General features: G+C 45.0%; 1 protein-coding gene across 1 annotated transcript in view; it reads right to left on the reverse strand.

The window, feature by feature from the left end:
- Positions 1-14,428, reverse strand: part of TRPM8 (transient receptor potential cation channel subfamily M member 8) — a 122,854-nt gene that overhangs the window by 21,505 nt on the left and 86,921 nt on the right. Inside the window, exons 18-20 of the mRNA XM_019554547.1 lie at positions 13,612-13,753; positions 2,519-2,690; positions 1,745-1,922 (exon numbers count right to left, since the gene is read on the reverse strand). Coding sequence (XP_019410092.1) covers positions 1,745-1,922; positions 2,519-2,690; positions 13,612-13,753 — 492 coding nt within the window. The remainder of the gene's footprint in view (positions 1-1,744; positions 1,923-2,518; positions 2,691-13,611; positions 13,754-14,428) is intronic.

The raw sequence follows: 14,428 nt of genomic DNA on the forward strand, positions 1-14,428 counted from the left end.
TCCCAAAATATACAAGAGTAAGACTTAATTTGGAGCTATTATGCAATCACCTCTATATACACAACAGAACATATACAAATCAGGACCAAAATATTTCTTTAAATATAATTAAAATATGTTATTGTCAATGTTTGATTTTTAGTATATCATTTGTTTTTTTCTGGTTTCAAGATGACAAACCCCCTTCCCAAAAGGAGTACTTCTGGGGCAAGGGGAGGGACTTCTAGTGGCAAAGGTCAGGGGTTAGGGGATGGGACTTCCAGTCCCAAAATGGCGACCAGGGGGCAGAGCACTTGTCAAGGGGTGGGGCTACCCTTGCAGCCCATGAGAGCTCACCAAAACTCATTAAGTAGCCCCAGCTGAAATAATTCCTGTCCCTGATCTTAGGAGTAGGGACCATAACCCTCCTCTGCAGCCTGCAGTCTCTAGCCACTGGGCTGAAAAATCAGGTTTTCATTTACTTACTCCCCTACTGGCCACATAACTGCTGCATTACTCTACATTACAGCCCAACTTGAACATGAGAGGCTGAGCTTATAACATAGTAATTAAGCTACTCTTCTGAGAAGTTGGAGATGTGAATTAGAAGCCCTGTCAGTTCCAGGCCTTCCATTTCTTGGATGTGTGCTTTAATTAGAATATTATGAAAAAGGCGGGCACTACCTCCATCAGGTTTAAAATGAAAGCAGCTACAAGCAAGAAGCCCAGTCCTGTTTGAGTGGGAAGTATGTAGAGCAACTAATGCAATAAGGCCCTGATGTTGGTTGGGTGTCTACCTGCTACTAGAGTATAGTAATCAAGAAACAGTTACAGTACATCTATTAGTCCTCATGCTAATTAAAATATCACTGGCCTAAGCAATTCAGTTAATCCAATATAGGCAGATGGTCTGCACTGGGCTAGTACAAGGTAATAAGCAATAATCCACAAGAGAAAAACTGCAGCTCCTTCTGAATATGACTCCTGGGAAAGTATAGTTAAGCAATGCCCCTTACACAGCATAAGCTCTGCCTTGCCCTGCTGTCACAAAAATGAGTTTTCCAAGAGAAGCACCAACTGCATGCAAGTTAATTTGCTGGAGACTTTGCTCCTCCTGGAATGAAAACAAGTGTGTAAGGATGAATTATTTATCAGATGGTCACTCTATCTGGTAAACCCAGCAGTCTGAGCCCGTGGCTCAGGCAAATGCTTCATTGACATTGTGCTAAATCTCAGCTAGCTTCATACATTGAGTCAGCATGTGCCTAAAGATCAAGAAAACTATGCTTCAGTCCCTGGAGAGCAGCAGGATTTGTATAATTCTCGCAGAACCAGAAAGGCTGATGGAATCAGTTCATCATGCATACATGCTAGCTTCCTTTTTATGATAAGCATCCCAGTTTACTGCTAACAAATTTTCTGATTTGTTGATGGAGCCAAATGTCAACTGAACTGTTCTCTTGGTTTTGGAAAGGTGAGGAGGACTGTCACTCTAATAATGGGGCAGATATTTTAAATAGAGGCAAAGGGCTTTGTTTTGGGCATTGAAACCTTGTTCCTAACTCCTCAGAAATGCACACTCTGTCACCATTATCTCTGACTTTTCCAGGTGAACATTAAGTCTATGGAATCCATTTCTCTGTTCCTTTTATTCCTTATTTCCCTGCTTAAGAGGGAAGTTCCCTCATGGACCTGCTTTTCCTCTGCCTGCTCATCTTGGAGACCCCAGGGGCCAAAGACAGAGAACTGCTAGTCTACTACATACCCAAACATGGCAACCAGCAGGTTCACTAGAAGGATGTTGGTCGAAAGCATGTAGATGCACACCAATGGGATAGTGATCCACTCAGGAAAAAGGGGTCGGTTATTGGCATCCACCTCCACACATAAAGGTTTAGACTCATTCCCAGAAACAGTGCATCGATCAAAATTATATGTGGTACCTAGGTCAGGAAGGGGGAGAAAACAAGCCTGTTTACTATGTGGAAAGGAAAATATTCATACCTCAGGATTTCCTGCAACTGCGGCTACTGCAGACAGAAAAAATATACTTTTTCCTAGGTGGAAATGATCATTGGTTGAAACCAGGGTTAGCATCACTAGCAGGAAATTGGCATGAGACATTTACATCCTTGCACACACCTCCAGCTATTGCTGGCCAACCGTTAGTGCAAGTATACTAGGGCAATCACTGAAACAGACAATTAAGGGCTCAGTGGAATTTCATATGAATTCCCACCTTCCTGCTATCTGGGCAGAAGGGGGTTGTTACAGAGGCTCAGAAGAGGATTTGATCAGGGTGAGCAGACAGTGGAAAAAAATGGGGAAGAGAATAGCTGATGTCCAGGAGGACTGGAAACTGGAGGATCAGGCTGGAGTTGGGGAGGGTTGAGTATATTACAAGGTTCTCAATGGAAGGTGGCTGAAGGGCTCTTATGCTAGGCCAAATGAGAAGTTTGGAGGCACCCTCAAGACATTGGACTAAGCATTAAATTAGGCCTGCTCCTGAGCATAGGGGTTACACATAGGAGACGGCTACCATCGATATCATCAGGGTACTGCCCAAACATAGCCAGGTATGGCTCATAGATGACAGATCGAAATATCCACTCCCAACGGTGCTCATTCTTTCTCAGAATTCCTTGTCTGGCCACACCAAAGGCAACCATCCACACAGCAAAGAGGAAAAGGAAGAAGAAAACATCAATCATCTGGGAAAAGAAGGCATAAAAAAGAAAGTAGATGAGTGAATCATCTCCATTCCTCCTGCAAATTACACAGTGAAGAAGGCAAACATTTCAGCCTCACAAATTAGACAGAAGGTTGGGTATGGATGGAAATAACCTCATAACTATGGAATGGTTTGATGCTGGATTTTCAGATGGCCTCCCACTGGCCTTCAAAACTCCCATATTGTTAATATTTATGCATGCATATAACTACACTCACGAGAGATATCCCATTGACTTAAAAAAGGCTACTACTTTAGACATTATGGAGGTAGGAGTGCTTAAATTGTCACAGGAGCAGACCCCAAGGAAAGTAGGTTCCACTGGACCAATGGAAGAGTTTGGATAAATCTTCATATGCACATTTTTCACACAAGTCAAACAGCAGAACAATTCACTTATCACACACACACGTAAGGCAAGTCTGGTGTTTGCCATTTTCTACATACTAAAACTAGCGTTCACTTTCTGAAAATTAGAGCTTGAACATCTTAAAACTAAAGCTTCACATTCCAGTTGTCTTAGGTGACATTTCTGAATTCTTGCCTTTTAGCGCTCCCAAAGAAAGGATCAAACATCTTTATTTCAGGAAGAAAGTTTCCATTTCTTACAGATACAAACAAGAAATAAGCCCTTCTCTCTAACCTCTCTCCAATCTACACAGAATATTGTTTATTTAGAGATGGGAGAGAAAACCCTAGCAAACCTCATCTGGACTCTGCCAAGAAACTGCCCTTTTAGAAAATGACAGGAAAAATGGGAAATGATTTACACACAAATAACTTCTAAGCTGAAGTTAACAGCAAACAGTACAAATCAAGAGACAGGTAATTAGCCATGTTCGTCTGAAGTCAGTCAGAAGGTAGGACAGGATGGCATCCTAGAGACAAATCAAAGTTATTTGCTAGTAGCTGGACTTCTTCAAGATGAAAAATCCACAAACACATTCTTACTTGTAGGTGTGTTTCAGGCTTCTGATTTTTGACCACAGACTTTTTTGCTTTATCAGTATCTCTGTCACATGCTGCAGTCCCACCTCCTGTCCCTTCTGTAGCAAGTATAAAGGATGTTGTGTGCTTCCTGCTCCTCAGTTCCCTGTCAGATGCACAGTCCTATACTAGACAACTCCAAAAGAAGGCAAGGTAGGTGGAGTGCGAATGTATACATGAACAATACATCTTGAAGAACTCCAATGATTAGTAAATGAAGTGGTTTTCTATTTTGAAAATTGTCCACATACACATTCTCACTAGTGGGTGACTTCAAAGCAGTGATCTCCTCCCGCCCCAACACGCACATAAGCAGCTATCTGACCCAGGAAAATAACTGAGGGGGGACAACCAGAGTGGCCACTTTGAAAGGGGTACAGAAGCAGTCATTACTGTAGTGGTGGCTGATTACACCATTGTGATCAGCATGGCAAGAGCTGGCCCTGCCCCAGATGCACTATGGCTGCACCAGGTATGCAGCTGCACTGCTACACCTCTGCACTCACTCCCCAAAGGCAAACAGCTGTAGCAGGCTTACCTTTCAGAGCTTGGGCTGAGTCCCAGGCTTGAGATCCTGCTGTTTTGATTGGTGGAGCCCCTCTACCAATCAGGAGGCAGCAAGAAAAATAACATCACGCCCCTTTTCTGAGGGGAGGGGGAGAAGAGCTCCCCTGGACCTGATTGAAGACTGTAAACAGTCAGGTCTGGAAGACTTCAGGGGCGGATCCCTGTAATGTATAAAAGGAGCTGCGTGCCCAGCATGAGGGGCAGATGCATTGGGGACAGAGAAGAGAGAAGAGGGGGGCTTAGAAGAGCTGAGGAGAGCTGCGAAGCAGGGCAAAGCAGTAGCCCAGGAACAGCCCCTGAAAACTTCTATCAGTGGGGAGCGTGGCATGGCTCTAGCGTTTAGGCTGTCTGTGTGTAGCATGACATCCAGACCCTGGGAGCTGCATGAGGCAGTTCAGGTCTGCAACCTCTGGCATGCAGGCAGAGACACAGTGCACAGGTCGGTGCATGGAGCAGGATCTTTGGAGCCCCTGGGGCAGCTAAGGTCCTCAACCCCTAGAATGAGGCTGGGAGCTCGGTGCAGGAGATGCTGCACGGAGGGCGAGAGACCCTGGGAGCTGCTTGAAGTGGCTTGGGTCTACAAATGCTGAAACGGGGCAGTGGCTCAGTGCAAATGATGCTGCCCAGAGGGTCCAGGAATAGACCAAGCCCCAGTGCTGCACATGGCTGTCCAGGCCCCCAACCCCTAGCACAAGGCGAAGTGCCCACTACACACACCCGTGGCTCTAAGCCAGGATGGCAGCAGCAGAGTCAGGCAGCAGGAAAACCTGGCAGACTTGACCTGGAAAACAAGAGGCAACCCTCCAGGACTGTGAAGTAGTAAGAGAGAAGGTCCCCACGGGGGAGGGACCCCCTGAGGGTTGCAAAGGGACACCACGTGGGCCGCTTCTGGGTGATAGCAGGGAAGCTTAGGAGTCTTTGGGGTCTTCCTCTGCTTTTTCTTTCCCCCCACTTCCTTTTCTGTAGTGGTACCTTGGGAGTGGGGCCCCTTCCCTGAAGGGCACCAAGGTAGTCCAAGGACTGCTAATTATATTTGTGAACTGTGCCTTACAGTTTAAGTGAATAATTTAAAGTAATAGCTTGTATATGAATAAAGTTACAAGGCTGCCCAATCATTATTCTTTGGTCTGGTTTGTTCTATTGTTCATCTGTATTTTAAATGATAAATGGGTGTGTGTATATCTGTATATATATATTATACCATTTATTGTTCTGTAAATTTGTACACACGCATATATATACACATATCTATCTATATATAGATATCTATCTATATATACACACACACACATACATACATACATACATGTGTGTGTGTGTCCTTACCCTTTAATGGTTTTGTTGTAATAATAAACCTGTATATAGTTAAGTAATTAATTGACTGAACCTGACTCTATAGGGAATGGATGCAGCCGCTGGGCCGTTGTGTCCCTTGGCAGCACGCCACCCCGCCAATAATTCCCTCAATTAAAGAGGAAAGTACAAACGTGTACACCTGGGCTACACAGCAACTGAACAACTACTCTGCAAGATGTGGCATTTACCTATGAGACTCCCATGATTACATAATTCTTTATAAAGGTAAGTACTGTATTTTTGGCATATAGCCCACATCATTTTTTTTTTTTTTTTGGCCAAAAAAACAAGCTACTGAAAATCTGGGTTGCACTATGTGGGAGAAAACACCATAAAGCTATTTGGTTGCCAGCCACAGCACAGAGCTGTGAGCAAGGCACTAGTCCTGAGTGCCTCTTAGGGTGCCTGCACCACAAGGCCATTGCAGACAGTCTGTCCCCAACTGGAGTTGCAGACTGCTCACAGCAGCCCCTTTCAGAGAGTAGGCAGGCTGTTCCGGGCTGGGCTGCTGCTTGCTCAGCCAGAATCCCTGTTCAGATAGTGGGGAGCCCTGACCAAAGCAAGTAAAACTCTGTCTCCCATCCCCTGCAGCAGTCACATGATACCATATTCTCCTCTCCCTCCTCCTTCCCCTTCTTCCAGGGGACTAGAGTAAATTTCTTCACCTCTGATTCTCCCCCATCCCTAGCTGTTCATTTAAAGCGCTAACCCTGCTGTTATCAGGCAGAGCCTGATGCTGAGTAAGTAGCAGCAGCTAAGGGGCTAATGGAGCAGTGATAGACTCCCCCACATACTTGACACCAATGGTATTTCACTGATGACTACAGTAAGGGCACATATTATGTTACATTTAATTACTTACTGGTACTTTCAAGGAAAAATACTTTTTCTTCATTCCGCCTTCTAAAAACAGGGTGTGTATCATCTTTGGGTGCATGTTATAGGTGAAAAAATACGGTATCAGGCTTCAGATGGCTGCCTTACAGACATCACTTGAATATTGTGCAGGGAGGCTATGGAAATGGACCTTCTGAAAGACCTCTTGTGGGGCAAGTCCAAACCATAGATTACAAGTTTACTGTAGCAGCCAGAGCATCATTTTATGGAGCCCAGTTTTCACTTAGAGGATGATACCTTTAGACATCTCAGCTATGGAAACAGTCATAAACACTTTTTGAATGGCTTGTTCCTGTTCACAGCTAAGCCACTTAATACTGGAAGACTGTAGGTAGGTCACAGATCAGGAGAAATGGGATTTATAAAGAATAAAAAGTAGTTTCATCTACTAAATCAAATGGAGTTTAGAGCCAACCTTGGACAAGAAAATTCAGACAAGTCCTTAGAGTCTTCTTATCTGGATAAAAGGTGATATAGAGAGGTTCTTCTATGAGGGCTTAGATAGCTAAGGTAATCGCCACCAAAAATCTTGTTTTCATGGACAGGTGAAGTATCAAGCAGGTCACCATCCACTCAAAGTGCCATACCATCAAAGATGTGAGGAATAGGTTTAGGTCCCAATGTAAGACTACATACCTTAGGACCCCCTTATAGGAAACACCTTAGCTAGGGCCCTAAGGACTATGAAAGTAACTAAGCAAGAAAACAGGCCAGTCCTTGATGGTAAGATGATGGTCAATGGATGGCACAATGATATAGCCATGAGGTAGACTCTAATTGAACTCATAAAATAGTAGACTTGAGTTCCAGTCAACATTCTAATGCATCAGGAATAGAGAACTGAAATATCTGAAACATTTCATAATGGACACCAGTTACACGATCTAGTTTTCATTACTAGGTAAGCATAGCTGGCAGAGGTCTTAGTGCTGTGTAGGAGAATCTCTCTGACCTGGACAGAAGTCTGATATGTGGCATTACAAAGGTGCAGGAGGCCATACCACTAAGTAGAGAAAGGCAAGTCCTTACCATCATGGTAGGATGTCTTTCAACTGAGAGAATGCATTCTTTCAGGAGCCAAAAGCATTCCTGTAGGAGGAAAGCCATTGTTGACAGTCTAGGGTAGTACCTAAAAACACAAGCTTTTTCACTGGGGTGAACAATGATTTAAAAGCATTGTTGTGTCAAGGTTTTCTAGCACATGCTCAGCAGAAGCTTTCTTTTTCAGCCTATTATCCCATAGAGAGAGGTAAACCATGACTGCCTATTTCTAGAGACACAGTACTACCACTAAGAAAACCTGGGCAGGCCCATAGAAGAACCAAGCAGGAGAACTCTCTTCTGGTAGTGGTCCTGTCTCTTTACAAACAAATAGTACCAGTGCAAAAGTCTTACAAAAATGTGGAAGTAAACCTTCAGTAAGTCCAGTGATGCCAACCAGTCCCTCAAGTATAAGGACTTAAGAATGGCCTGCTATATTCCCATCTTGAACTAGAAACTGTAGATGAACCAATTAAATATTAAGTCAAGGATGGGACACCAATTTCCCTTTGGTTTTCCTTCTCACTAAGAAATAATTATTTTTCCATTGTGACTTGAAAATCTTTCTAATGCCCCCAGTGCCAGAAGCAAACTTTCTCCTGGAGCAAACTCTTGTGAGAAGGGTCCCTGAAAAGGATGGGGAAGGAGGAGCTTGGAGTAGGTACCATGTGAAGTCAGAGTGCATAACCATTATGGCTGTGCAAAGCTTTGGGTGCTGATTCGATTTGGAGGAGATTCAGCCCAATTTGGCAGCCAAATCTCCAAATCCAAATCAAATTGGGAGACCAATAAAAGGCTGCGAATTGATCTGAAACTTCTGAATCAATTCAGAAAAGAGTCAGAGGAGATTCGGAGATTTGGAAATTTGGTAATTTGGGCAGTCCCTGCTCGCTGCCACAGGGAGCTGGACCTAGGCTCTGTGCTGGTAAGTAGGGGGCTGGGGGGGGGGCAGGAGGAGGGGAGAAGGGACCATGGGGGGACCACCACCAGGCCCCATTCCCTGACTGCTCTCCCAGCCTCTCTGAGTGCCCCTGACCCCTGCCCGCTCTCCCAGCCCCATAAATGGCTGCGCTGCCCAGTCCCAGCTCTTAAAAAAAAGTCCCACAGTCACCAGCTGCTGCAGTGGCTATCGGGGCTTCAGGGGGCTCATTGCAGCCCCCCATGCACTGCAGGACAATGGAGAGCAGTGGGGATGGCCCCCCCACCTGGCAGGAGCCAATAAGTGCAGAGCTTTTTTTTTTTTTTTTTTTTTTTTTTTTTTTTTTTTAAAGAGCGGGGACGCTGGGGCCAGGCAGGCCAGCCATTGATGGGGCTGGGAGAGCAGGCAGGAGGGGGGATCTATTTGATTCAGAGACTCAGCTGATTCAGTGGTGGCTGAATCTCTAAATTAGATTCAGCCAAATCGATTCGGGACAGTGATTCAAATCACTTAATTGAATCACTGTCTCCCGAACTGGCTGAAACCAAATCCAAAGCGAATACTAGCCTCTTGACACAGGCCTAATAACCATAACTTGATGTTAACTGGTTTGCTTTTATGTGGAACTAGGCTGTATAAAAACAGGTCTACTGGTTTCCAAAAAGGGGGAGGAAGAGGAGGCATCTCTGTGAATCCTTGGATCATATCATCAAAGCCTTGCCTGCTGGAGAAATTATGGTGGGAGGCAGCATGAGTGGCGTTCAACAGGTTGCACTTGCAGAACCATAAGCACTTCTGCATGGGATCAAATTGGCAAACGCAGACAGAAATGAAGGGAGCTCATGAGAAGGGTGCATGCATGCAACCCAAGAGTAGATAAATACGGCTAGTATCATCGCCCACACTGGGAGGTGAAGGCACACCTCCCAGAAAACACAAGGTAGTACCATGAATTCTTGAGAAAGTACATGACCTTAGACCTGAAAAGTTCTGGATTCTAAAAACAAGCTCTTCTACTGTCATTTCAGAATGTTAAGGAAGGCCAAACTCTTCGAGCCAAGGACAGCTTATCATGACTGCGTAAGTGGCCATGCATTGAAAAACTAAGTCTACAGCATTTAATGTAACTTGTACTACTTAGCTACTAATTCCCAGGGAAAGGAAGGGGTCTGCTCAATCCATAAGGAGGTCCTCAACTAATGCTATCTACTCAAAGACCTTAAAAAGTCATTTGGATTTGCAAGGTTCAGTCTTTGATTATTCTGAATTGTAAACGTGCAAAGGTATCACAATAAATAGGCTCAGTCTCCAAGACTTTGTGTCTGACAGAATAGACTTGTTCAAACTTGCTTTTTGTTGGCCACCATAATGACTAAGTAGGATGGAGGAGGAAGAGAATAGAAAAACTCCGGCCCTTTCAGAGAGACTTGGCATTTTCTGTGTCTCAGTCTTATAATACAAACACTAAACCACCCATGTCTCAACAAGTTTCTCCTGAAACCTTCAAAGGCTGGGGAGTCTCTGAGCTTGTTTGGTGACCCACATGGTTCTTACGAAGAGGAGGAAGCTGCTGATTTGAAAGACAAGGAAACATTGCATCCAACCATGTTCCTAACTAAGGAGCTACTTGTAAAGCAGAATATACAGCAGGAGTGGGCAAAATCTGCCTTGCGAGCTAGACCTGGCCCACAGTGGACTCAATTTTCCAGCAGCTCCTAGAAGCTTCTGGCTGCTGCCAGTACACCCAGCCTTGCTGCCCAGCCCATCCAGCCCACACCTACTGCCAGGTGTCGCTTTCCCCTGCTGCCACAGAGATGACTGCCAACTGCAAATACTCTCTCTATGGCACTGTGGGGAAAAGTGGCAGTGGTTGGGTCCTAGCAGCTGTCTGCTTTGCACCAGCCCATGCCTGACCTGAACTGGGTCAATCCAACCCATGGCCTGAAAAGACTGCTGACCCCTGACCTAGGTAGTTTAAGAACTGGCCGAGACAGTCTGCAGCAAACACCACCCCATAACAGAAGTTTCAATACTGGGAAAGTTTTTGGTGACAGCAGCATCATGAAATGAAAAAAAACATTCTCGTCCTTGTAGAGGGGTGTAGAAGGGTGATATAAGACACCTCAAAGAAAACGTAAGGCAGATGCCAGAAGACAAAGTGTCTCCAAAATCAGTTACATTTCAGGACTAGAGTAAGTAAAATGGAAGTGGAAAGGAGCGAGGGCAACAACCCCTAGCCCAACACCTAAATCCTTCTTCCTCCACTCCCCCAAAATATAAGGGGAAGAAGGGATAAGGTAATAACAGTGGCAGTTCAAGTTAGGCTTCAAATAGAATTCAAGCTACAAAGCAGACTGACAGAGGGAAAAAATCCAACTCAGTCATGTGGCTGAGAGGAAATGTGGAGCAGGAAATACACACCTCTTTTTATAATTCAGCATGAGAGGGGCAGGCTCAGAGTATTCCAAACTTGTATAGGAAAAAAAATTCTGCTGAAAGCTCAGGAGTGTGAAACAACCACAACTGAGAAAATCTATGTAGGCAAATTCCTGAAGAACTCCACATGTTATGGCAAGATGATCTCATCACTCCACAGATACGACATGAAGCATTGGTCAAAAAAAAAGTCAAAGAATTGCCCGGTCCCAGCAGCTTATTGGGATTGTATTTTCCTAATGCTACTATCTGCAGCCAACGGCACACGGAACAGAAGCATGAACCATCAGGATGTCCAGTGTCTCTATAGGACGGACAGGCGTCATCATGCATGCTCACATTCAGTACCTTCTACAGACCATGCCACATTCTGTCGGTGTTCTTCACCCTACAGCACCCTTCTCCCCAGACCTGTTTTCTGTGGCAGTCATTTAGGAGTACATGGGTGTGTGTAGATGAAATGAGGGGCATGTGTGCATGACACTTTAAAGTGGGTTAAATGTTTTTGCACTGCTTTAATGGCGTTGGTGTTTGCATGTGTCAGTGGCATATTGCGCATTACAATTCCAGCCGCTGTAGCACATTCAGCAGTGTAATGCACCTAAAATGACTTTGGAACACAGCAAACTAAAACTCCTTTGAGAAATTTTAGTTTGCTGCCCTACAACCACACAGCAAAGCACCTGCTCAGGGGCTGTGCAGACAGCCCGTGCAAGCACCCTGGCAGCAGCCTGGCTCCACCAAAGGAAAAAAATAAAGTGGTGAGCCTGATCTTTTTTCCCCCCCTGGAGCCTGCTTGACTATATATGTTATAAGGGGACCCGGTCCTTCCTTCCATAGCTTCAGTGCCTGCCAGGACTGCTCAAGCCAGGTGCCTGCAGGCGGGTGCTACCTGGGAGGAAAGCATCAACCCCACCCTTCCTCATAGCCCAGGGACCGTTCCACCCACTGGGAGCTCACCATCCCCTCCCCACTGCTGGAGAGGTAGGTAAGACACAGGTGTACATGATACGGGGGTTTACTTTGCCCTAAATAGAAGTGGTGTTTTTAAATACCCAGCCCTTCAGTTTAGAGTGAAGTAAACCCCCACTTTGTCTACACATGCCCCAACACATTTATGCTGCTTCTCCTCCTGTAACCACTAGAGTGCACTAAGCCTGTGTTTATAGAGATGGCTCCAGATCCCTCCTATTTCCTCTGGCTCTGGTAATGATTAATAACCAGGGATCTATTCCCCCTCATCAAAAACAAGAGGAAAGAGCTGAACCACTCCCTACTTTAAATCCTGAGGTAGTCAATAGGGCTGTGCAAAATAGCACCATTCTGCTTTGACTTCTGTTTCGATGGAACAGTGTTTCATTTCAAGTTCCATTTCATTTTGTTTCAAAAGCACTGTTCCATTTCATTTCATCAAAACTGTTTCACTGTTTTGACACTGATTCAACATTTTACCCATAGGCTATTCCGCACCCAGCACCAGGAAGATTGATGATGCCCCTGGCAGATCGGGTGCCAGCCTCCTCTCATCCAGCAGGCAGATCGGGGGCCCACACCCCCAGAAGAAGTCAGGCACAGCCCCTGCACCCCTCCCTGCTGATGGGAGCAACAGCTTCTTCACATTCAGAGTGCATGAGATTGGCATGGGGGCAGGTCCCCACATGAGCTGATTTGTGCTAGGCCCCACACCCTCCTCAGGTCAGCTCTGGTGTGGGGCCCGAGGCAAATCAGCTTGTGCAGGGACCTGTCCCTGCCCCGATCCTATGCGCTCTGCATGCAAAGAAGATGCGGTCACCATTGCTAGCAGCACCGGCAGCAGGGGGTGGGGTGGGATAACGAGCAGCCAGATGCACCATGGCCACTCCACCCAGCTCCGTGGGGCCCCCCAAAGTTCAGGGCCCAGGGTGGCTGCCCCGATTTGCCCCCTGCCCTGGGATGGCCCTGGCTGCCACTGGCCCCAGGCAGCAGCACCAGCCTCCTGTGATCCAGCAGGAAGATGGGGGCCAGCACCCCTGGGAGCAGTCTGGCACAGCCCCTACAGCCCTCCTGGGGGTGCAGGCAAGCCCCCAATCTGCCTGCTGGATGACAGGAAGCTGGTGCTGCCAGCTGGGACTGGCACTGAAGCCAAGTAAACCTGCTTTTGAAAGGTTTCAAGTGCCCTTGTTTCATTTCGAATCTGCTTCAAAGGCTTTTGTTTCATTTCAATTTCACTGTTTTGAGCTCAAAATATATCGAAACTGTTTTGAAATGAAACACCAGACAAAATTTTGCACAGCCCTAGTAGTCAAGTTCCCTACAAGTAGTCCTTAGTAAATGTATCACTTCAAAAGCTTTTGGACTATTCCTTTTTCCATTGTGATATTTTTTCCCCAACCAACTTCAATATGGAATGTCTAGGTGAGTCATGACGACTACCAAATTCAGCTCTACAGCATTTGAGATAATCTGACATAGTAAGACATTACAGCTCTTTGTGGCTTGTAAGTCTGATCTTCATTCAGAGAGAAACTGACACTCATGAAAATGGCCAACACAGAGCCCTACACTAATTATGTCCCATTTAAATTTCAATTAATCCCTACTTGAAGATTTCAGAGAAGTGAAGAACTTGCTCCTGTCATCAATATAATGGGTGAATTTCATTCCATGAAGATACTACTGTCATCACAGAGAGTAGCTGGAATGATTATCAGCATCTTACCATCCTCTGCAGCATAATAATTTTTGGTCCCAGATTCCTACTAACTGTGAAAATGTGGACCAGTCTTAGAGTAAAAATTATGTAGTCCAGGCAAAAAATGACTTTTCCAGAATACAAAGAGCTTTCATTGGAGGAGTGGAGCCTGCAGAAGAAGAAGAAAAAAGTAGTGAAACATTAGCTAAAATGTCCAGAGGTATTACCAAAAATACACTGAAGTAATCTAAAGCATCAAGTAGGAAGTAGCTAATCTATGGTTTACTCATTTGTGTGTTATAATAAAAAAGGTGACAGTCTATCCTTCTGTTCTCTTAGTAAAAGTATAACAGCAAATGCTGTAGGGAACTCATTTCTTTCATTCCCCCCACCTTCCCCTCCAATTTAACATTCTAAGTACACTGTGCAATGTGTTATCATGGCTTTATAGTGCTTAACTTACTGGTGCATATACAGAATTTAGCCTCTGTAAAATAGTGAGTTTATAGAGTCTGCATGAGATGCAGCCATCTTTTCAAAACACCACATACAATGGGAACAGTCTGGATTAGCTAAACTGAAAGACTAGAGACTAGGCAAAACCTTGGATAAAGAAAAAGCAGACCCTTTCACTGCAAACCATTCTGCTATCATCTGTAACAAACATCTGAACTAGGCTTTGGAGCATTAGTTTTCATTTTTATTTGGAGCTTTTTTTTTTCTTTTAAAGCAAAGATACCAAATAATGCTAATTGTGATTTTTTATGAAGGGAACAATCACCCATTAGCAACTGGGCTAGCACCACCAATGACTTAGTCCAAATCCCACTGAAACCAGTGACTC

Source organism: Crocodylus porosus, unplaced genomic scaffold (assembly GCF_001723895.1).
Source record: "Crocodylus porosus isolate Cpor-Errol unplaced genomic scaffold, CroPor_comp1, whole genome shotgun sequence".
NCBI lineage: Eukaryota > Metazoa > Chordata > Crocodylia > Crocodylidae > Crocodylus > Crocodylus porosus.